Source organism: Schistocerca piceifrons, chromosome 1, assembly GCF_021461385.2.
Source record: "Schistocerca piceifrons isolate TAMUIC-IGC-003096 chromosome 1, iqSchPice1.1, whole genome shotgun sequence".
Classification (NCBI taxonomy): Eukaryota; Metazoa; Arthropoda; class Insecta; order Orthoptera; family Acrididae; genus Schistocerca; species Schistocerca piceifrons.
Window position 1 is genome coordinate 548,515,645 of NC_060138.1, and position 25,615 is coordinate 548,541,259.

Genomic DNA, 25,615 nt, shown 5'->3' on the forward strand with positions numbered 1-25,615 from the left:
GAAAAAATCAATGGTTGAAGCCGGGGGATCCTTTGGAGTCGTCATACTGACGAGCCACGACCGACACATTTGGGAAGATTTGTGCTCCCAAGCAAGTTAACGAAATCGTGTCGGTACACTGTCATACACGTACCACGTACTCATCCTTTCACCATAAGGGACACCGTCGCCCAAAATGTAGCAATGTGGTAACACTGGAATGACGACTGCACTTGCCCGTACGTCGTATCAGTGATACCATTAGTTTCAGGACTTCTTATTATTGAAATTATTTGCTTGTCTCATTGTCCCCTCCTCACCCACCGTCACCCCTCTTTCATTTGCACCTATAATAGTCAGACACGTTGCATATTCGTAACAAACGTATTACTTGGATTCGTGTCCACAGCAAGAGGCCTAGTGGCTACAGTCGCTGCCTATGGATCCTGGGGTTCCGGGTTCGATTCTCTGCCGGGTCGAAGATTTCCTTGGCTCGGGGACTTGTTGTGTTTGTGTTTAATCATGTCATCTCCATCACAAAAACGCACGAGTTACCTAAGTGGCGTCAGATAAACTTGAACCACACGGCCGAACGACCCCGTGGTCTTCCGGTCAAAAATTCCCTTTACGATAATTTCATTTTTTCACTTGAGTGAGCAATGGAAACTTACACATGGTGAAGTAGAAACAATGTATAGACTACAGCACGTAAACAACTACAATATCCATAAAGGTAGGCAAAAATGTTCGTTTTTTCCGCAACTTAACTGATTTGCACATACATACCGACAACTGGTTAACGTGTTCAGTATGTGGTGTTGACCACCTCTGGCAGCAATACTAGCCTGACAGACGGAGCACCTGTGCGTGATGTCATCAATCAGTAACAGTCATTCTGCCTGCAAAGCTGCTCCCATTTCTCGGTGTGTGGTCGGTGGATGCTTATAATTCCTGCCCACAGCATTAGGGATGCTCCTCGATATCAGTGTCTCTTTACAGTGTTTGGGTCCCGAAATAGTGTTCCACGCTCCCTCCAGATGCAAATACGTCGAGAAACACTTTCCAGACCATATCTGGACTCACCTGTGAAAAGAACGTTGGTCCACTGTTCGACCGTCCAGGTGGCGTGTTGACGACTCCACTCTACACGTGCCTTTCAGTAAAGGCATGTCAGAGGTACGCATACAGCAGGTCTCCGGCAATAAAGGCCACTCTGCCGAAGCCTTCTGTACATCATTTGCGCAGATACAACTCATCTAGTGCATGCTGCAAGGTGAGATGCTAGTTGCCCTGGAGTACTAAGGCGATACCGTCGTGCCTAACAGCCAAATAACGGTCCTTCCTTTCCGGTGTCACACATGGTGGGCCCTGCCCCGGTCTTCAGGATACAACTTCTATCTCTACAAACTGTCGCCACATCCGAGAAACAATAAAGCGGTTCACATTAAGCCATCGGGCCACGACAGTTTGCGAGTGTCTTGCCTCCATTTTCCCTATGGTCCTCAACTGCAGAGAGCCTGGTAGGAGTCTTCGCTGTACCGTAATGCACCGTCTGTGACTGTGCCTATAGCGACTGCGGATGTGGGGTTACCCGGCACACACTGCCACCTTTAATAGGTGCCCTGATACTGTCGTTGGCGTGATTGTCCGTTGACTGGAATGCCATCTTCCGTGCAGAACATTATCGTACGGACATCGGGCGACAGTTCTTCTGATTATATCGTGAATAAGGCACAGGGGGAAATCGCAGTTTCTTGCTTCATTTTTTGGACACTAGTATATTTTCTACTACCAACGCACCAACCAGAACAGCCTAAATCAGACAAATAAAAAAATGCCGTCGCCGTGCGTGTACTGTAGACATTTCGCAGTGGATACCAAATGGTACTGCAGCCGTTACGTCAGATCCCCAGAGTTAGGAAACAATTGAGGAGTGTATTTACGCAACTGTCGTGCCGTCGCTGTTGGAAACCATAATCTCACCTATTGTCCTGACGGTGGCTACCGTGGGAGGCAGGAGCAGCGAGCCCGCGATTCGACACGGCCGCACTTGGAGGCTGCAGAGAACGCGCTCGCCAGCACGGGGAACGCCTCGTCGGCAGTGCTGCGCACCTTAGAAGGCAGAAAACGACACCTCGTCGCCTGCGCGCCAGCGCTAAGTTCCTCATGCAGCAGGTGTCCAAGCTCCACACGAGAGAGTCTATAAGACCACACACAACATTCGTGTACGACACCTACTTCAGGACTATCCAACTCTAAGCGTAGCGCCTAAGCTCTCGCTCAGCCAACCAGAACAGGCGCTGCTGTGTAGGCGACAAGGTCGTCGCGAAACGAAAAAATGCGTTTGGAACGTGAAGCCCGTTGTGTTAGAACAGTGTGTCTGCGTAGTGATTTCATGGATTATAGTCGATCTATACTACCTGGTCAAAAATTAGCCAGGTGTGAGTAGGCCTGACGCACTATAGATTCCGTATAAACTTAATTATGTATCTAGGCAGTTCGTTAATTTCGAGCATCGAGGATATTGACGAGTTTTGCCTCTTACGAGCAATTACACTGGCAAAATATCGGTCTCAGGGATTCAAAGACTTGTGAGAATGTTTTAAGTCCAAGTCTGAAGTCGGATAATAAACGTCAAAAGAAATATTTTTTCGTGTGATACGATTACAAATTAACTATTTCGGATTTTACCCTTTGCTTGTACTGTTAAGCCAACAGCCTTCCCGTCATATAACCGAAGTTAAGCGCTGACGGGCTGGGCTAGCACTTGGAAGGGTGACCATCCGATCTGCCGAGCGCTGTTGGCAAGGGGGGTGCACTCAGCCCTTGTGAGGCTAACTGAGGAGCTACTTGATTGAGAAGTAACGGCTCTGGTCTCGTAAACTGACATACAGCCGAGTGAGCGGTGTGCTGACCACATGCCCTTTCATATCCGCATGCGTATGGGCTCAGGATGACACGGCGGCCGGTTGGTACCGTTGGGCATTCTGAGGCCCGATCGGACGGACTTTTTACTGTTAAACCTTGCTTCTTTTAAAATTCCATGATACGAGATCAATAGGAAGTATCCTATAGGTATTGATAAGTACTTTTTCGAGTATCAAAATGTGACATAAGTGGCCGTATCTTTCGATTGCAGTGACTTAGAAGATTAAATTTCACACCTTCAAGGGACCATTCTCTTTACACGGTAAGCTCTCCACCGCAGCTCCTTCAGATTTAGTAGTAAAATGGTCTAGCGTATAACCCGTCAAAAACGGAACACAGATAAAGCGTGAAAATAGTAAGATGATGTACTGAACTGCGAAAGAAGCAGCGAAATAGAAACAGTGAACGCTTAAAGTTCAATATGTGTAACATCGATTTGCTGTAAGAATCATGACGACGTGGTCGTGTGGTCACGGTGCTGGACTGCTACGCTGGAGATTCGTGTTCAATTCTCACTCATGCCACATTTTCTTCTCACAAAATTATGAAAGATCCGTCCGATCATCGACGTGTCTGTTTTCCTCCTGTAGTCTTCGCAATTGTCATATTATACATTGGTTATAGAATACGTGTCACGTGATAAGAATGTATTACCATCGCAAGTAAATGTCATGAATAGTGAGAGAATGAAAGATCTCGGGTAGGCCTCTCACAGAACTAAAAACAACAAATAAATGAGAGTGAACTATGTTATTTGAGAGGAATTCAAGAGTCAAAACTTCCAAAACGGAACGCAAGAGTAATAACATGTGGTACTTGGGTAGAACAAATACGATGTACGTACGTCTGGAGGTACATCCATACATCTCGCTGTTGGAAACGGACGTTACACCACGACACAGGCAAAAATTTCAATACAGCGAACAGACACGGCAATGACTGGACGGACCGTTCATAATTTTATGAATATATACACACATCAAAAAATGTTTTGCATCACCCCGGTTCCCAGAACTCCTGAAGATAGATGTTGACTGTGGATATTGTAGATACACGGCTCGTGTTGTCTGTAGTTCAACCATGCCTAGACTGTCAATACCGCTATTCGATCGTGTCTGCATTGTTACTTTGTGCCAGGAAGTGCTCTCAACAAGGGAAGTGTCCAGGCGTCTCGGACTGAACCAAAGTGCTGTTGTTTGGACATGGAGGAGATACAGAGAGACAGGAACTGTCGATGACATGCCTCGCTCAGACCGCTCAAGGGCTACTACTTCAGTGGATGACAGCTACGTACGGATTATGGCTAGGAGGAACCCTAGCACCAACGCTACCACGTTGAATAATGCCTATCGTGCAGCCACAGGACGTTGTGTTACGACTCAAACTGTGCGCAATAGGCTGCATGATGCACATCTTCAATCCCAACGTCCACGGCGAGGTCCTTCTTCGCAACCACGACATCATGCAGCGTGGTACATATGGGCCCAACAAGATGCCGAACGGACCACTCAGGATCGGTATAACGTTCTCTTTACCGATGAGTGTGGCATGTGCCTTCACCCACACAATCGTCGGAAACGTGATTGGAGGCAACTCGGTCGGGCTTAACGCCTTAGAGCTGAACGTCCAGCGATTGCAGCAAGGTGGAGGTTCCCTGGTGTTTCGGGGTGGGATTGTGGGGCCGACGTACGCCGCTGGTGGTCATGGAAGGAGCCGTAACGGCAGTGTGATACGTGAATGCCATCCTCCGACCGATAGTGCAACCATATCGGCAGCATATTGGCGAGGTATACGTCTTCATGGACGACAATTCGCGCTCCCATCGTGCACATCTTGTGAACGAATGACTTCCTTCAGGATAACGACATCGCTCGACTAGAGTGGCCAGCATGTTCTCCCGACGTGAGCCATATCGAACGTGCCTGGGATAGATCGAAAAGGACTGTTTATGGACGACTTGACCCAACTATTTTGAGGGATCTACGCCGAGTCGCCGTTTGAGGAGTGGGACAGTCTGGACCAACAGTGCCTTGATGAACTTGTGGATAGTATGCCACTACGAATACACGCATGCATCAATGCAAGAGGACGTGCTACTGGGAATTAGAAGTACCGGTGGGTACAACAATCTGCACCGCCACCACTGAAGGTTTGGCCGTATGATGGTGTGACCACGTAACGACGACGCCATGGCTATTCCAGTTCGCTCGATGTTGCACATCTTCAGCTTCGACAGTTCACTGTTTCGATTTTACTTCCTTTTTCACTGTTCAGTACACTTTTTTCTTGTTTCCATGCATCATGTGTGTTCAGTTTTTCACGAGCTATTCACTGGACCATCTTACCAGTAAACCTGATGAGGGTGCGATGGGAGTTTCCTTTGTTACTGACATGAATTTGAAGTTAATACGTTTACTCGTTCTAGAGAAAAATGGTTCTGAACAGTCAGACGGACAGACAACAAAGAGACTCTGCAAGGATCTCGTTTTTACAGATTGAGGCACGAAACACTAAAAGTATTTGGACACCCCTATTTAATGCGGAATTGGTGACTTGACGTCACGAGAGGCGAATTTACCAGCAGACGAGGAGGCGGGGAGTATAGTGTTGTCAGTAGAGAAGTAGTAACACCTCAATGGGTCGGTCAGGAGAGCTGGTGACGTGGACTAGGCATTGGATGTCGCCGGAGTAACAAATCCATCACGGACGTCTCAACCCATATAAAGTTTCTAGAATCGACTGTTGTTGACGTGACTGTTAAATGCAAACAGAAAGGGGCAACCACAGGCAAAAAGAGACGAGGATGATCTCATGTACTGCTGGACAGACACTGTGGAGCATCGCCAAAGGTGGCTGTAAAATAAAAATAATAAAAAATGCAGTCAGCTGAAGGAGCCTCTCGGTGGAGTTTCAAAGTACTAACAGCTCTCCAGCATCTCAGAGACAGTGCGTGTTGTTGTTGTTGTTGTTGTTGTGGTGGTGGTCTTCAGACTGGTATGATGCAGCTCTCCATGCTACTCTATCCTGTTCAAGCTTCATCTCCCAGTACCTACTGCAGCCTACATCCTTCTGAATCTGCTTAGTGTGTTCATCTCTTGGTCTCCCTCTACGATTTTTACCCTCCACGCTGCCCTCCAATGCTAAATTAGTGATCCCTCGATGTCTCGGAACATGTCCTACCAACCGATCCCTTCTTCTCGTCAAGTTGTGCCATAAGCTCCTCTTCTCCCCAATTCTATTCAATACCTCGTCATTAGTTATGTGATCTACCCATCTAATCATTAGCATTCTTCTGTAGCACCACATTTCGAAAGCTTCTATTCTCTTCTTGTCCAAACTATTTATCGTCCACGTTTCACTTCCATACATGGCTACACTCCATACAATTACTTTCAGAAAACGACTTCCTGACACTTAAATCTATACTCGATGTTAACAAATTTCTCTTCTTCAGAAACGCTTTCCTTGCCATTGTCAGCCTACATTTTATATCCTCTCTACTTCGACCATCATCAGTTATTTTGCTCCCCAAATAGCAAAACTCCTTTACTACTTTCTCATTTCCTAATCTAAATCCCTCAGCATCACCCGACTTAATTCGACTACAGTCCATTATCCTCGTTTTGCTTCTGTTGATGTTCATCTTATATCCTCCTTTCAAGACACTGTCCATTCCGTTCAAATGCTCTTCCAGGTCCTTTGCTGTCTCCGACAGAATTACAATGTCATCAGTGAACCTCAAAGTTTTTATTTCTTCTCCATGGATTTTAATACCTACTCCGAACTTTTCTTTTGGTTCTTTTATTGCTTGGTCAATATACAGATTGAATAACACAGGGGGTAGGCTACAATCCTGTCTCACTTCCTTCCTTCCCAACCACTGTTTCCCTTATACAGTAAAGCTGCATGCCCTCGGGAAAAATTACGGCTGTAGTTTCCCCTTGCTTTCAGCCGTTCGCAGTACCAGCACAGCAAGGCCATTTTGGTTAGTGTTAAAAGGCCAGATCAGTCAGTCATCCCTTGCAACTACTGAAAAGGCTGCTGCCCCTCTTCAGGAACCACACGATTGTCTGATTGTCTGGCCTCTCAACAGATACCCGTCCGTTGTGGTTGCACCTACGGTATGGCTACCTGTATCGTTGAGACACGCAAGTCTCCCCACCAACGTCAAGGGGGGGGGGGGGTTGTGTTAAAAAGTATGCGGCACAATCTCCTCGTGAACTAGAGATTTCTAGTCAGTGCTAAGCTACGCTTGAGCTTGAGTGGTGTAAAGAGCGACAACTCAGGACAGATGAATTGAAACGAATGAGTTGAAGCGATGAATCACGCTACACCCTGTGGCAATCCAGTGGAAGGGTGTGTGCTTGCCAGATGCCATGAACCCTTTACAGCGCCAACAATGAAGTACGGTGGAGATGGTGTTTGGGTATAGGGCTGTTCCTTGTCTTTGTGTGGGTCGTTTTACGGCACTTAAGAAAACGCTACATCCGGAAGGATATGAACACGTTTTACAGCCTTGTGTACTCCATACGGTAAGGGCCAGTCAGGAGAAGGCAATTGACTGTTCCAGCACCAAATGCACCCTCACAGAAAGCAGCACTTCTATAGAATGGTTTATGACTTACTTGACTTAATTCCCTTGGCCCCTATGGGGGCATAGGGCATCCGGGAGAACTCGCCATCCGTCTCTGTCTTTGGCCATTTGCCTCAATTCTGGCCAGGTCTTGCAACTCATTTTGCTTTCCCTTCCACTGTTCTCTTCCATGTGCCCCTTGGTCTTCTTCTCTTCCTTGTTCCCCGGGGATTCCATTCCAATGTTTTTTTTCTCGATTGCTCCATCTGGTTTTCTTAAGGTGTGCCCCAACCATCCCCACTTTCTCTCTCGTATCTGGTCTTCTATAGGTTTCTGGTTTGTTATTCTCCAGAGCTCCTCATTACATTTTTTTTCTGGCCACCAGATATTCATGATGCGTCGAAGACATCTATTTATGAAGCTTTGTAACTGGGATGATTTCTTTTTATCCATTTTCCAGCTTTAACTGGCGTACAGAAAGACAGCCTTCACATTTGTATTAAAAATAGGGATTTTTTTTTTTGTACGTGGTATTTCTATTTTTCCATATTGGATAAAATTTTATGAAGGCAGCATTTGCCTTTTTAATGCGGTTTTTCACGTCATCTCCAGCTCCACCATCTTCTGCCACTATACTACCCAGATACAGGAATGAGTTGAGTCTCCACCCGCTGCTCACCTATTAACAATGGCACCTCCATGTTCCCTGAATTTACTCTCATTTCCTTTGTTTTGCCTATATTTATCTTGAGGCCAGCAGTCTCTGCTTCTTCTTTCAGCAAGTTAAATTTAGCTTGCATATCAGTCAGCCTTGGAGCTAGTAAAACTATGTCGTCTGCAAAATCCAAATCCTCTAGATGTTCGTGGATCCCCCACTGGATTCCTCGTCTCCTGCCTGCTGTGACTCTTCTCATAACAGTGTCTAGAACGAGTAGAAAAAGTGTTGGTGACAAAATGCAACCCTGACGGACTCCAGTTGTTACTTTTATGGGCTCTGCCATATTTCCCTTGTGGAGTACGCAGCATTTGTAGCCATCATATAGAACTTTTATGATGTTTAAGATCTTCTGTGGTATGCCATACTTCCGCAATACCTGCCAGAGCACTTTGTACCACGGAATCGAAGGCCTTTTGAAAATCAATGAATGCCTGGTACATAGTTGCTTGGAATTATTTGCTTAGCTCTAAAATGATCCTAAGAGTGTTAATAAGATGAACACAACTGCGTTGTGTCCTAAAATCGGCCTGTTCTTTACGCAGTCGCTTTTCGAGGGATTCTTTAATTCTGTTTAAAATAATTCTGGTGAGGACCTTACTGGGCACTGACAACAATGTAATACCACGCCAGTTGTTACAGTCTGACAAATTTCCCTTTTTTGGGAGCTTTACCACCAAACCATTTTTCCGCTCCTTTGGAGATTTCTCTTCAAGCCAAATATGCTTCAGCAAAGGATGGAGCATTTTAACAGTACTTTCAATATCAGCTTTTAAGAGCTCCGGTGCTATGTTGTCTAGGCCTGGAGCCTTTGTATTTTTTAGTGTTTTCAAGGAAATCCTAATTTCGTCCATTGTGGGGCACTGCAAATTTATATCTTTATCTTCTTCGACTTCCCCTGGAGCATCTCTTACGTGTTCCTCTTGGTTGTCTTCACAATTTAACAGTTCTTTGAAGTGCTCCTCCCACCTCTGTAGCTGTGCCTGTTGAGTTGTATGCATCACCCCATCCTTGTTCTTAACTGGTCCTTCATGTCTGAAGTTCTTCATTGACAACCGTTTGGTAATATTGTAGAGCTCTTTCATATTTCCTTGTCTTGCTGCCTCTTCTGCTAATTTTGCAAGCTCATCTATCCATTTCCTTTTATCTCGACGTAGCAATATTATCACTTTTTTGTTCGCCTCCATGTATTCTTTATGCGCTTCGCTCTTCTGCGCTCTTGTCTTACAAAAATTTAACATAAGTTTTAGTTCTTTCCTGTGGTTGATTTCATTCCACGTAGCATCTGAGATCCATTCCTTCCTTTGATGTGCCTTAAATCCTAAGATTTTTCTCCCTCATCTAAATAACTGTCTTTGATTTTTTGCCAGCATGTTTAAATTCCCTCTTCCATAAAGTTTTCTTCAGAGAGAACCTGGAATATGTTTTGTAGTTAAAGGGCAAATGTTTCTTTGATCTGTTGGTCTTTTAATCTTGCCACATCTATTTTCTTGCACCTGTGATTGAACTTGGTTCTATTTGCCGCTATCTTCAGTCTGAATTCCGCCAAAACTAGGTAGTGGTCACTTCCAACGTCTGCCCCTCTTCTATTTCTGACATCTAACAGAGAGTGTCGGAACTTGCGGCTCATGACTATGTGGTCTATTTGATTTTCGGTAACGTGGTCTGGAGAAACCCACGTTATCTTATGGCAGTTACGATGTGGAAACAATGTGCTTCTAATGACTAGGTCATGTTCAGCGCATGTATCTATCAACATTTCACCATTTACATTCCTGATCCCCAATCCATGCACGCCCATGATATGTTCAAGCCCTTCATTTTCTGAACCAACTTTTGCGTTCACGTCACCCATTAAAATTTTTATGTCCCTAGAATTTGTTTGTCTAAGGACTCCGTTAAGCTCTGTATAAAATGCATCTTTTAATTCTCCTTCAGCTATTTCAGTAGGTGCATAGCATTGAATTACAGTGACATATCGCACATTTTTTTTTAAAGCGTGCGGTTATTATCCGTTCTGAGACTGGTTTCCACTCCAGTAAGCTCTTCTTGCTGTTTTTAGATAGTAAGAGCCTGACACCATTCCTATGCATTGCGTCCTCACCTGTTTGACCCACATACAGCAACACTCCACCATTTTGTGTTTGGAATTCCCCAGATTCTGGCCACCTTACTTCACTTAGTCCCAATATATCTAGTCGATAGTTCTCCATCTCTTTTTCAACTTGTCTTAGTCTCCCTGCCTCTCTCAAAGTCCTTACATTCCAAAAACCGATACGGATTTTCCTTTTCAGGCCAAAGGTCATATCCTTAAGATCCATCCGGCTGCTTCTCCTTTTAGTTTCTGTGATATGTGTTTTTTGGTGGTGCGGGTTATCAGCCCACAGCCTCCGAGTGTCCTGGTGGGGCGGCCACCTCATGGTCTGGACACCTGTTAGGTTTTATTTCAGGGCCTTACCCCTTAGATACCTTGTCCTCACCACGACTACAGAACGCTATCCGTCCCTTCGCAGTAAGGCCTATGTGTATCAACGTTGTCCTGCTGCCACACAATCACGAGGAGGAAAAGGAAAGGGAGTGTATAGGATGGGACAGAACAGGATAGGATAGGACAGGACAGGACACTAGACGGGACGTTGTGAGACACACTTTGTCTGGGTCCTCTATAGAGACATGTCCGGCTTGGGAGGCCCTGCTGGTAGTTACACCACCGCCGGCATAGCCCTCCACTTCATTGGATCACACAAACCCCCTCGCCTACACGGACAGTGTTTCGTTAAGGCGGTGTCTCCTGAGGGGGATACAATGGTTTATGCGCAATAACATCCTCGAAACGGATTGGCGTGCCTAGAACCCCGACCTGAACACCTCCAGAATCAGCTAAAACATGAACTTCGCTCCAGATCCCAGCCTTCAGCATCATTACTTTCCGCCCATTAGGTAGAATGGGCTGTCGTTCCTTCACAAACATTCAGATGCCTCCATCACTGTATCTACCAGCGTTCAAATTGTCGCCGGCCTGAGTGGCCGAGCGGTTCTAGGCCCTACAGTCTGGAACCGCGCGACCGCTATGGTCGCAGGTTCGAATCCTGCCTCGAACATGGATGTGTGTGATGTCCTTCGGTTAGTTACATTTAAGTATTTCTAAGTTCTAGGGGACTGATGACCTCAGAAGTTAAGTCACATAGTGTTCAGAGCAATTTGACCCAATTCAGATTGTAAAGTCGAAGGATGGACTCATTCCATATTAATGGCTACTGATAAATGTCCACATACAACCGGTCAGATAGTATCTGAGAGATGTGAAGGAAGTACTGACTATCCCCATTGTGATCTAACGTTCGGTGGAAGTTTATATTACGGTAACTTCCAGCGTACCAAAATTTGTGCTACCACAAACTGATGAGGACAGGCGGACTTTCTACGGATTTAATTTCAATTTCTCATCGCCGGTGCATTCTCATAACGGCTGTTTACTGTTTGTTGAATGTATATAGACGTTAACTATGACGTTTTGCTACCGAGAACGATAAAAGTAGCAAACCAAACTTGCGTTAAATTAACTTCAGGAGTGCTAATACATGATATCTACACTGACCACTAAGGCAGGCAGAATTGTTACACTGACTGCTTTCCTAAGAGAAGTCAGGCGCATTTTCTCCGGTGTTTCGGCAGATATTTGTAGTTTTGTTTTTGCGTTGTGTGGCTGTAGTCAGCCCAAACAAATACTACCTATCACGTCTTTCACGATACGCTCAGTGTTGACGAAAAGCGCCGGTTTGTTTTTCGTTGCAAGTAGAATGATTTTTAAAGCGTAATTTTACGTGTCCATTCGATAGAGCGGTCCCACATTAGTCCAGTGTGATGTGTTTTATCGGTATGTTGTAACAGGGACAGTAAAAAATGAACAACCACCTGTACGCGAGCAGCGGTGCTGCGTGGCGGTATCACTCATGGGAGAATGGTCGGTGTTGCCGCTGCTGGAGTACAGGTTATTCTTACTGTTTCACTGTCCATGTTAATATATACGGATAAAACAGATACCACACTGGACTAATGTGGGGCTGCTCTATCGAATGGGAAACTGGAAATTGTTGGTAAGTTCCTATGGGACCAAACTGCTGAGGTCATCGGTCCCTAGGCTTACACTCCACTTAATCTTAGGCTAGGGACAACACACACAGCCATGCCCGAGGGACGACTCGAACCTCCGACGGGGGAGCCGCGCAAACCGTGACGAGGTGCCTCAGACCACGCGGCTACCCTGCGCGACGCCCTATCGAATGGAACGTGAAATTCCGGTTTAAAACTCATTTTGTTTGAGAAGGGAAACAAATCTACGCTTTCCGTAAACTCTGGGCGTCGCATGAAATGAGCAGTATTTGTTTGGGCTGACTCCAGCTACACAGTTCAAAAACGAAACTGCAAATATCTGGCGAAACACAAGAGAGAACGCGACTGACAGACATTATGGAGGGACACACTGCATAAACGGGACGCGTTTGACTTAAAACGTATAGGCATTAACTGATAATTTGAAAATAAACTAAACGGTAGTAAAATTCTGTATTAAAATGTTCTCGTTAAAAGATATTTTATTAATCATCGTATTTAAAGCACACTATTATTGGTAGCAACAAATGTGATGAACAGAAGAGAGCCCCACTACTCTTGAGTCAGTCCGATGCGGTATATTAAAAACCTATAATCTTTCTTGAGTACTGTCGTCAGTCTTTGTGGGTTACGACGTATTACGTCATTTTCTCGTTCGGCAAGCGACGACTGTTGCGGAAATGCTCATAGAAGTCCAGAAACAGACGCTACAGAACAGGCGTTGTGCATCACGCAGAGTTTATGCTAAAATTCCGAGATCAGTCGTCTCAAGAATAGTCAGGTAATACACAATATTATCTCTTCCAACATGCATATCGCGAAGTAACTGATAAATTAGAGATAATCCGGGGCCTTACAGATTCTTGATACTCCAACGTACCATTTGTGAATGAAATAGGATTGGAGGAGGGGGGCTCCATGATTTGTGATACGTAAAGTACCCTCTGCCACACATCGTAAGGTGTGTATATATATATATATATATATATATATATATATATATATATATATATGCGGGCAGACATTCACAATATACAGGGTGGTCCATTGATCGTGACCGAGCCAAATATCTCACGAAATAAGCATCAAACGAAAAAACTACAAAGAACGAAACTTGTCTAGCTTGAAGGGGGAAACCAGATGGCGCTATGGTTGGCCCGCTAGATGGCGCTGCCATAGGTCAAACGCTTATCAACTGCGTTTTTTTTTAACAGGAACCCTCATTTTTTAATACATATTCGTGTACTGCGTAGAGAAATATGAATATTTTAGTTGGACCACTTTTCTCGCTTTGTGATAGATGGTGCTGTAATGGTCACAAACGTATGGCTCACAATTTTAGACGAACAGTTGGTAACAGATGCCGGACATCCATCATGTTGGAAGTACATCGCCATTCTGTCATGCAGTGAAACATCTTGTAGTAACATCGGTAGAACATTACGTAGGAAATGAGCATACACTGCACCATTTAGATTGCCATCGATAAAATGGAGGCCAATTATTCTTCCTCCCTTAATGCCGCACCACACATTAACCCACAAAGGTCGCTGATGTTCCACTTGTTGCAGCCATCGTGGTTTTTCCGTTGCCCAATAGTGCATGTTATGCCGGTTTACGTTACTGCTGTTGGTGAATGACGCTTCGTCACTAAATAGAACGCGTGCGAAAAATCTGTCATCGTCCCGTAATTTCTCTTCTGCCCTCTGACAGAACTATACACGACGTTCAGAGTCGTCGCCATGCAATTCCTGGTGCATAGAAATATGATAAGGCTGCAATCGATGATGATGTAGCGTTCTCAACAGATTTTTGAGATTCCCGATTCTCGTGCAATTTGTCTGACACTGATGTGCATCATCATTTGTTGCAGGTCGTGGTTGACGTTTCACATGTGACTGAACACTTCCTGTTTCCTTAAAAAACGTAACTATCCGGCGAACGGTCCAGACACTTGGATGATGTCGTCCAGGATACCGAGCAGCATACATAGCGCACGCCCGTTGGGCATTTTGATCACAATAGCTATATATCAACACGATATCGACCTCTTCCGCAATTAGTAAACGGTCCATTTTTAACACGGGTAATACATCGCAAAGCAAATACCGTCCGCACTGGCGGAATGTTACGTGATGCTGTGTACTTACACGTTTGTGACTATTACAGCGCCATCTATCACAAAGCGAAAAAAGTGGTCCAACTAAAACATTCATATTTCTCTACGTCCTACACGAATATGTAATAAAAATGGGGGGTTCCTGTTTTAAAAAACCTTTACCTTTGGCAGCGCCATCTAGCGGGCCAATCATAGCGCCATCTGGTCTCCCCCTTCAAGCTAGACGAGTTTCGTTCTTTGTAGTTTTTTCCGTTTGATGCTTATTTCGTGAGATATTTGGCCCGGTCACTATCAGTGGACTACCCTGTATGTCCTAATTTTCTCAAACAAATAATGCAAATTACCAACGAAGCCTTTAATGTAAGAGGCAATCACCTGCTGCACCTGCTCTTGTCTCCGGAGGCTACATAAAATTAAAATCTGGGTTGTTGTAATGTAAGCCGAGAAAAAAATTGAAAAAGCAACCCAATAAAACCAACTATAATGACGAAAAGCAGGAAATAATTTAATTAATATTGCATTTAAACTTTTCTTGCAGTATAAGGAAAAGAGTTAAATAAAATTTACACTTCCAGAAAAACTTTAAATTCATGTAGAAACGCAACTGCTGTAAAGCACAATTATTGCTTTTGAGGAATAACAGAAACTTACAGACCTGGACTAATTTCTTGGCTTTTTTTTCTCTCCTAAATTATTTTTTTTTAATTTTGACCAAACAATCTCATAGGTGGAGAAGATTCTCTCAGTGCATGCAGTAGGGGAAGGAATGAGGCTCTCCACAAAAGTAATAAATCCTGTTGATAAATTTTCTGTTTTCATTCATTTGTTTGAATGGAACTTAGTTAAAATGACATCAGTGTCTGGGAGATAATCGCAATCAGCAATCCTGAAAGACACAACACTTGCAATTCAGTCTGGATGCACCTCAGAGCCACATTTCAGCACAGTCTTCTTGTTCAGTAGTTAATCCCCTCCCTCTAAACCCTGGATCTAACATACTGGTAAATTAATGAAAGGGTTCTAGTGCTTGTTCCATTAGTTTCTTATTGGGTTCCACATCAGGACTTTCTACAATATCAGTCCACAGTTCGACAGCTTGTGCAGTATTTGTGCTGACTGCTTGGCAAAGAACTAAGATTGTACAAACCTCCGACAGTTGTTCGAGAAGATAAGCATCATATTATTAATACTGTCAAAGATTTTGCTAATGTTAGTAGAGACTTCTTCAGAATGTTGTATTCCAATTTTAACTCTAAAAGTAGTTGCAAGAATGGGTTAGAGTTTTGAATAAATTAATCATAAGAATAAGCTGAATATATTTTGAGAAAATCCCAAAACATTGATTAAAACCCATAAAATACAATTATCCCACTGGGTAGAGTTTCTTAAAATTACTTAGGTTTGTGTCAACCCTAATTCAAATACTTTGATAGATGATCGCTCCTATCAAACGCAGCCTCGACTCTGTTGCATGTAGGTTTACAGCAATAGAGCAGGTAGACAAGGCCAGAGATGTAGGAGGAGGCAGCTACTTCCTCACAATGTATCGAGGTGACCGTACGTGTTGATCGGTGTGGCGCCCGACTTCGCGAATAGCTTCCACAAATACTGGTTAGCTGGTGCTACTGCGTATACATCCACTGCGACACACGCTGACAAAAAAAGCGCGCCGTGCTGAAGAACACCTGCAGAATTTCAGCAGTATATACACAATCAACATTTTCCAGAAGTACCATTGTGTACAAAAGTTAGGCTTATTAGGAGGAAAAGAAAAGGAATATTTGCAGAGAAATGGTAAGCAGTCGCTGTAAATGACGTGAAGATTTCCTTACAAAAAATAATTATTCTTACTTTCAAATACGCAAAGATTGACGAAAATCAGGATGTTTGACTCTCATTGCTGGTAGTACTTGGCTGGAAACAGACTGAGGCATAACGACTGTCTGGCGGGGTAAAGTAGTCAGATTGATTGGACACATAGCAGCCTCAGTAACGTACACCATTGGCTAAAAGTATTGAGCACCGTAGAAATTTTGCAGGTGTGGACTATACAATGGACAGCCAAATCTGAGGCGAACCGGTTGATCGTGTCTTGAGACCTTTCCGTTGTTGGACACGTATTCAGGAGGACTGGGGTTCCAATCAGTGTCCTACCAATTTATCTACGTTTTAAAGTAAATGTCAGGGTGCTTCTTGTGAAAAGGGCGCGTCGATTACCTGCCTTGCCCACTTCAAATGACCTCTACGCCGGTGGGACGTAAAACGCTGTCTTCCTTTGTCCTCACCAAAGTGCCGCGTGACATTAACGTCCCCATTCGACGTGTTGGATCACCAGCGACAGTGTCGCGTGCCATCAGCGCAGAGGTGTCCGTCCCCTGACCTGTGTTAAATTGCGGGGTCGCAAATACAATGTCACCTTCCGACCATACCTTGTAAACGATATGCAGGTGTTGGGAAATTCCTTCCAGCAGTCGGGTTGTAGTCGACCACAGCTGCTCAACTCGTATTAGACGATGGATAAACTAATTAAGGGTTGAGTAGAAGCAGATAAGTACTACTAACCCCTGCCATGTGAACTGCTTAACAGTGGAGTATAGTTTCCGTAGTCAGTGTGCTTTATGACCGGCTTACATTAAACGTACAAATGGTTCAAATGGCTCTGAGCACTATGCGACTTAACTTCTGAGGTCATCAGTCCCCTAGAACTTAGAACTAAGTAAACCAAACTAACCTAAGGACATCACACACATCCATGCCCGAGGCAGGATTCGAACCTGCGACCGTAGCGGTCGCTCGGTTCCAGACTGCAGCGCCTAGAACCGCACGGCCACTCCTGCCGGCTTTAAACGTGCAATAGCTAACTGCAGTGTAATGCATCGTTGGGTTGGTCAGCGATTGTGTTGTCCTGACTTTGACGATCTCCATCGTAACATACATACTTTCTTATCCTCCTCAGTCCAGAGCTTAAAATGTTCAAATGTGTGTGAAATCTTATGGGATTTAACAGCTAAGGTCATCAGTCCCTAAGCTTACACACTACTTAACCTAAATTATCCTAAGGACAAACACACACACCCATGCCCGAGGGAGGACTCGAACCTCCGCCGGGACCAGCCGCACAGTCCACGACTGCAGCGCCTTACACCGCTCAGCTAATCCCGTGCGGCGGTCCAGAGCTTAGATTTTATGTATGAATAGTTTATATTGTTGGCCAATGTGTTGTTCTGGATAAAAATACTAAATTCAAAAATAAATTGGCACGATTCACCAGAATTTTGGAACATGTTGAGAGTTAAAAAATTAGAGAAGTATTTTCAGTACCTCGACAGCTGACATTAAGCACCTAAAAATGAAAACATAATGCCGCTGGGATGTAAAAGTACAGGTCGTTGCCGAATGCTGTCACAGTGCTACCTCTGGAATAATATATAGTTGTATCGCTGTGTTGTAAGTAATTTTGTATTAAAGGAGACCACTCATCGAAAGACAGTTGACGGAGTGATTTATAGCCAAGCAGAAAAAAGAAGAAAAAACTAACTTGCTTTTGGTTCTTTCGGACTTGTCAGAAATAACAGACGACATATATAAGTTGAACGAAATTATAATTAACACCTTCAGCAGCTAACGGGCGTTGATACATATCAACGGGGACAGGTGAAAATGTGTGTCACGACCGGGACTCGGACCCGGGATCTCCTGCTTACATGGCACACGCTCTAGCCATCTGAGCCACCGGCTAGCGCCTGTCAGCAGCTGAAGGTATTAATATAATTATAATTTCGTTCTAGACGGCTGCAGGTCACGTCCGAAAGAACAGACACCATATCCATATAAATACATAAGTTGATCCTGCAGCCGCTATGAATCAAGACACAAAGAAATTGACATCAGCTTCTAGTGGACAGCGATTTAAATCAGTGCCCACTGGCAGGAAACGTCATTAATTCCTTTCTGTCTTCCCCTTTTCGATGAGTGGTCTCCTTTAATCCGAAATCATTAATATTGTGCTAGAATTTTAATATAACATTTATATTACATTATTGCTGTGATAAAATAGTCACTTATTCGATAGTGAAGAGTATATTAGTTAACAGAAAGTTGACACATTCTAGTCTAGAATTACTTTTAAAAAAAATCCTCAATTTTCGAAGACCTGCTGACACTACGAACCTACTGGGCGCATGCAAAATGAAGATAAATGGTGTACAGGCAGCACACTGTGCAAAGTATACAGTAGGCTACAATCACGCACAGCAAGTTAAGTATGGTCCCTTGGTTAGAAAAAAGTATGGATGTCTAGTATACCTTACGTAGTGTTATTTGTATTCGTCGTAAGTTCGAGAAAGGATTATTCAGCAGTAGTTTTGTCTTAGTAGAAGGAAGCGTTAATCGTTAAATTAAGTTACTAATAGTGATTCTGTAACAAGTTTCGCTCTTTACCGGAGTAATCTGAGGTGACAAAAGTCGTGGGTTACCTCCCAGTATCGCGTCTGACCCCTCTTTCTTTCTCGGCGTAGTGCAGAAACTCGATGTGGCGTGGACTCAATGGACTCAACAAATCGCTGGAATTCCCCTGCAGAAATAGTGAGCCATGCTGTCTCTACAGCAGTCCAAAACTGCAAGCATTGTCGGTGCAGGAACTGATATCTTGATTATATCCCATAAGTTTTCTAGAGCATTCATTTCGAACTGTCTGAATGGGCACATTATTCGCTCATATTCTCCAGAATGTTCTTCGAATCTACCGCGAACAGCTGCGGTCCAGTGACATGGCTCACTGCCGTCTATAAAACGGGGTCCCTAAAATGCTGCAAATGGTCTCCAGGTTATCAAAAATTACCATTTCAGGTCAATGATCGGTTCAGTTGGACCAGGGTACCCGGTCCATTCCATTGAAATATAGCTGGCAACATTGAGCCACCGCCAGCTTGAACAGTGCCGAGTTGACAACTTGGATCCATGCCTTCGTGGGATGTTTACCACACTCGAACCCTACCATCAGCTCTTAAAAACAGAAATCGAGACTCACCCGTCAAGACCACGGTTTTCCAGTCGTGTAGGGTCCGACCAGTATGGTAAAGAGTGCAGGAGAGGTACTGCGGGCGATGTCGTGTTGTTAGCAAAGACATTAAAGTTGGTCGTATGCTGCCATAGCCCTTTAACGCCAAATTTCGCCTGCTCTAACGGATATGTTCGTCGTACGTCCCGTGTTAACTTATGTGGTTAATCGACACAGTATTGTTCGTCTCTTAGCACTAACAAAGCTATAGAAACGCCGCTGCTCTCGGTCGTTAAGTGAAGGTCGTCGGCCCCTGCGTTGTCCGTAGCCAGAGGTAATAGCTGAAGTTGGTGTTCTCGGCACACACTTTACACTGTTGATCTCATATTACTGAAGTCCATAAAGATTACCGACATCTAATCTCCTGTGCGTTTAACTTCAACTACCATACCGCATTCACAGTCTGTCAACTCCCGTCGTGCGTCCGCAATCACCTCGGAAACCTTTGTACGTGAATCATGTAATTAAAAATGACACCTCCTCCAACGCACTGCCCTTTTATACCTCGCATACGTGATACAACCTCTATCTGCATGTCGCTACTCCATGACTTTTGTTATCTCAGTGTATAACATAGAGCAGCGCGTATTGAAGAATGGAAATGTCTGGTAAAACTTGGATTTCACTGAAACATACTGTGCTTAGAGGAGCCGCTAATTGTTAAAGTTTCAGCAGAAATTTATTATGGAAAGGACGTGAGCACTCGCGCTTCTGTCAATATGCGACAGGTGTTGGTCGTTAGAGAAGCATTAGCAAGTATGGCTGCGCCGCTGCCGGAGTGTCGGCTGCGATTCCGCAGCGAGCGTAGCTGCAAATGCTGATCTCAGGTGGGACTCTGGTTACAGCTGCGTGCACGTGCGTGTTCCAGATGATCTGGTGGTGGCTGCTGTTGCTGGCGGCGGCGCTCTGCTGCGCGGCCTTCGAGCTTCCAGAGAAGGGACGCGGCTGCGTCGTGCTGCGGACGCACGGCATGCTGGGAGCGGACTGCAGCTCCAGGGACCTCAGGGACGTCCCGCAGAACCTCGACACCCGCATAGAGGTGCGTGGCCTCCTGGCTCCTAACGCTTCCCGCTAGGGAAGATCCAGAACATCCTAAAATCAGAAATTACAGGCCGCTTGCACAGAAACATTACAACAATGTAACTATGTATTCCCAACAAAATTTCAGACTTCACTCACGGATATTTTCTGAGTGTTTTTCTTCATCATCATCTTCTTCTTCTTCCCGTGATTGAGCGGAGTGAAAACAACACTCCCTAGAAATTACAAAACTGGTTTTTGTCCGAATTTTTATAAACAAAGGAAGAGTAGGAAATCGGCAAATATGGTATCAAACTGACCAGCATGATGTGTAATGTTCCAGAATTCTTGTCCGAATTTTCATAGCCAAATGTAGACTGGGAAACGGACAAATGAGCCATTAAAATGACCAACATGAGATCGTTTTGCAAAAAAAAAAAAAAAAAAAAAATGCTTAGAGCGTGGTTTAGTTGGGCACATAGATTCATTCTTTCTTGCGTTCTTTCTTTCCTTTTTTCTTTCATGTTGAAAAATTTAATAGCATATCTAAGTACAAACAGAAACTAGTTTTCTTTTCGTCAGCGTACTTTTAGAAATAATAGAATACTAACTAATTTTTAAACATAAAGGGTGAACATTAGTAAAACCGGCAAACTGCAGGGATGAATTCCTGAATGGAAATGGAGGAGGAAAGGTACTACGAACGTGTCTGGAAATGCGTCGTTGCCATTGTAGACGGCACTGACGAATTACAGTTCGTCTGACCACGTGCCGTGTGTCCCTTGTGTGTTGCAGGCTGTGTGGTTGACGCATCATACTGTAAACAGCAGAATGACCGGTATTCATTTCGGGAAAAAGCCGAGATGGTGTTTCTGAAAGGCCATGGTGATGGAAACGTTCGAGAAGCAGCAGGACTGTACGAAAACAAGCACACTCACAGACGCCAACCACATCAGACAACATATTAAGCCCTTTTTGGGCGTTTGTGTGTTCATGGTTTCTTTCAGACAGACGAACATGTGGGCAGCCGGCGGACTGTGCATACACCAGATTTAGCAGACCATGTTGTACACGATACTGAGACGATTCCTAGTACAGGTTCCAGGCAAGTCGCCCGCCAACGAGCTGTAAGCCAACATACGATTATATCTTACATGACAACCGCTACTATCCCTGTCACCTGCAACGAGTGCAAGGATTATCAGCAGCGGATTTCCCTCTGTGGGACGGATTTTGTCGGTTTTTGCACCAGACCATCACAATTAAGAATTTTTGTCATTAGTCCTCATTACCGACGAAGCAACCTTTTCCAGAACTGGCATCAATCTGCATAATCTTCCTCTGTAGGCTAAAGATAGTACGTGGTCAGAGGAACTTTAATTCGTCAGAACATGGTACCGTGGTAAAGATGCATTTCCAGATGTGTGTTCATAGGACCTTTTTTTTCCTTCATTTCCGGTCAGAAATCTGTCCCTGCAGTTTATCGGATTTATTAATGTTCACCGTATATTATATTTCATACCTTGTGAACAAAATCTGAAAATACAAAACGGTCAATTGTTTTATGAAAATATTTGTTTAAAAGTAATAAGTAAAACGCATTAAAGAAACATTTGACGCTCCTCCGCATCATTTAACAATAATATCTCAAGACCACTAAACAGCAGACGGCACGTTCTACGTAATCTAGCAGACAAATATCCTCCAGTACTGTTCAAAATTCTAAGAAAATCACTGAACTCTAAATTCTCATCGACACCTCACTTGCTGTCCATAATCTCGAGCGTTATTGAGAGAGGTGTGTAGCATGTTTCTCTTTTTTATTCCTTACTTTTAGATATATACTTTCATAAGAGATTTTATCGCTTTATTTTAGTTTTCAAATATTTTTATTTCGTATAAGGCACCCATGGATTTCAACGGCTTTTTTCTGAGTTAATTGCAATCTGTTGGGTTTCTTATACCCCATCTGCTTGCGTGTCCGTATTGCACTAAAAATACACTGAAGGAAAAGAAATCGCAACACCAAGGAGGAGTTGGGCGCATAAATGGAAGTTAGTAGACGTGTTTTTGCACCTGAGAGATGTCTACGAGAAACTGGATGTTTCTTCTGCCATAATGCAGTTAGGTGTCGTTCCGGTAGCTGTTCAAGCTTCTGCAGAGAGCTGTAGGGACCAGTGCGAGTCTGGCTAAAACACGAGAGTAGTGCATCTTGGAGAGAGTCGCCTGTAGGAAGCCGTTTCAAGACCAGAGCCACGTCGGTCAGTTTGCGCTTCTCAGGGTATATTTTACTGATCCCAGTGACTCCACGAGGCAGTTGGAGTGGGGAACAGTTTGCACAGATCCCTGTGTCCTGGCCTCTCGACAGAATCAACGCTATTTGATTTTGTTTTATGTGTTTCCTGTCTCCTGGTGAAAGCAGTTTGTGTCAGTCAGACAACAGCCATTGTGGAGGGCGGAGTTCTACCAACCAAAAGGCGGGAGATGTCCTCATTGGACGTTCTTAAGAAGTACCGGGTGTTTATAAATTACTTTTAAAAAAGTAACCTACAATTATCAAAAGCGTAAATAGCTTACAGAAGTTTTGGATACAGCAACTGAATGCAGTATATTCCCTGTCTAACACTGTTAGATTCTGACGTTCCCGCTAGGTGGCGTGCACAATGACTTACTCAGTCATCATGGAGTCGTATAACGGTGCAGAGCGTGCACGGTGTTATTTATGGCTTCATGATTCCCAATCCTGTACCAGAGTTCAGAGACAGTTTAGGACTAAACATCGCAAGCTACCACCTGAAAGACAACTGTTATTAATTGGTACCACTGTCTCGTCGAAACTGTGTATCACATAGGATACTGGGTTACGGTTGGCTGGCGGTCTTTGACGCAGCAATTGAACAAGTTCGGCAGTCTTACATTCGTAATCTGGGTAAATAAAGACGTGCCAACTTACAGTTGAATATGTCTGGTGTTGCAGTGTGAAAGTTATTACAGAATCACCTGTCATTCATGCCCTACAAAATGGAACTGCTGAAAGCTTTAAGAGAAAGTGACCTAGAAAAACGAGCTGAGTTTTATGCAGAAATGTTAAACAAAATGCAGACTGAAGATTATGTGCTAAATAACATTTTGTTCAGTGACGAAAGCCACCTTCCGTACCTGAGGTTAAGTGAGTCGGCACAATGTTCTTTTGTAGAGTGAGCAGAAATGACGTCACGTAATCGAACATATGCGGGATTCACCTAAGATAAATGTTCCTTTGCACTGTAAGCTGCAACAAGATTTACGGTCTTTGTTTTCTTTTTGCCGAGTCAACTGTAAATGCTATATCGTACCTGGACGTGCTTCAACATTGTGTAAGGCATGAGTTACAGCACGATATGGCCACAGAACTTATTTTCCAACAAGATGGCGCACCACCACATTATCGTCGTGAAGCTGTCGTATATCTCCGTAGGAATGTGCTGACTTGGCTTGGACGTGGTGGAACAATATCCTGGCCAACTTGATCACCTGACTTAACCAGAGTCGACTTCTGTGTATGGGGTTACATCAAAGATAGAATGTTTGGTCCTCCGCTCCCGCGAATCGTCGACGAGCTGCGTAACACAAGCAGACTTGCTTCATCGGATTTTGCAGGAAACTGATTACAGATGGAACATTTGTCGTGTTGCTAAAGGTTGCTACACTGAGCACTTGTAAATAAACCTTGAAGATACATTGCATTCAGTGCTGTATCAAACATTTCTGTAATTTATTTCCCTTTTCCACTATTAAAGGTTAATTTTGTATAACTAATTTATAAACACCCGAGGAATCACGACATCGAATGCTCTAGAAATGGTATTGGTGGGAAGCTGGTTGATTAGAGAAGATTTTAGACAGATTATTTGATTAGACACCAGACAACTTCTTAACGGTTTTCTCATTGGCCAGAGTTTGGCGCACCTGTATTTATTGGAAGATTATTTCTTTGCCCGAGACTGCTCAGAACAGGGCAGTATATGTAGTTTTGAGTAGACTCTGGAGGGAGACGAGAAGCAGTACACACGCTCAAAGTTAAGACTAGAGACTTCGAATTTCGATACTTATTTAAGTATCGAAAAACGTTAATCATCAGCAAGAGAATTCACTTTGGGAGAGGAGGCTGTCGCGTGTCTGACGACTGTTAGAGACAGCTGGCAGCACCTATGCAGCTTGCATTTCTACTCAGCGATTATGGTGAGTTATCTGGCAGCACCAATTGGTTAGGGAGATGTCAAATTAACGTTTCTCGATATTTAAATAAATTCTCATCGGTGAATTCATGACGAGGTTCAAATGGTTCTGAGCACTATGGGACATAACTTCTTTGGTCATCAGTCCTCTAGAACTTAGAACTACTTAAACCTAACTAACCTAAGGACATCACACATATCCATGCCCAAGGCAGGATTCGAACCTGCGACCGTAGCGGTTACGCGGTTTCAAACTGTAGCGCCTAGAACCGCTCGGCCACTCCGGCCGGCCATGACGAGGTGAGCAGGCGTAGGTGCATGTGTGTTTTTCATTTCACCTTTGAGCATGATCCTGCTATCAATGTGTGTGCACCTGCAGCTACGTTCTACACGACTAATTTATCAGGATGATGATTATTTCTGAATCTCGATTGCTTTTTCGAACATGTCGCAAAGTTAGTCAGTGCTAGTTTTATGTCATTTCCGTGTTCGAATTAGATCTTTCTTCTGCAGTGTGCTTATTGAGATCCATGTTCATGTCATTACGATTAATAAATTTAAATTCACTTGGGTGAAGATTTAATTCAGTAGTTGGTGAATACTTTTTCCATGCATTATACTTTTTATGATTGTTGTGAAGACCAACATCATACTCATTTACTGGGGCCACCCTTTGATGTTAAATCTATTGGACACAGTTACTAAAAAATAAACCGCTTTGTTGAAGGGACGAATTCCAGCAAAAACCGCCGTCCATATCCCTGAGGTCACTGGCGTTAAAGACGACTCGAGGTTTCAAGAACTCATTGAGGTCTTAAAAGAATTCTAGGATAGTTTTCTAAGTGTTGTGAGTACAATGCCAATCTTACATATTTTCGAGAAGTTTTCAAGA

The 25,615-nt window shown here is 43.9% G+C and overlaps 1 protein-coding gene across 1 annotated transcript in view; it reads left to right on the forward strand.

Annotated features, from left to right (window-relative positions):
- Positions 1-25,615, forward strand: part of LOC124748835 (probably inactive leucine-rich repeat receptor-like protein kinase At5g58150) — a 167,130-nt gene that overhangs the window by 119,121 nt on the left and 22,394 nt on the right. The window contains exon 4 of the mRNA XM_047248963.1: positions 20,355-20,525. Within this exon, the coding sequence (XP_047104919.1) occupies positions 20,355-20,525 (171 nt within the window). The remainder of the gene's footprint in view (positions 1-20,354; positions 20,526-25,615) is intronic.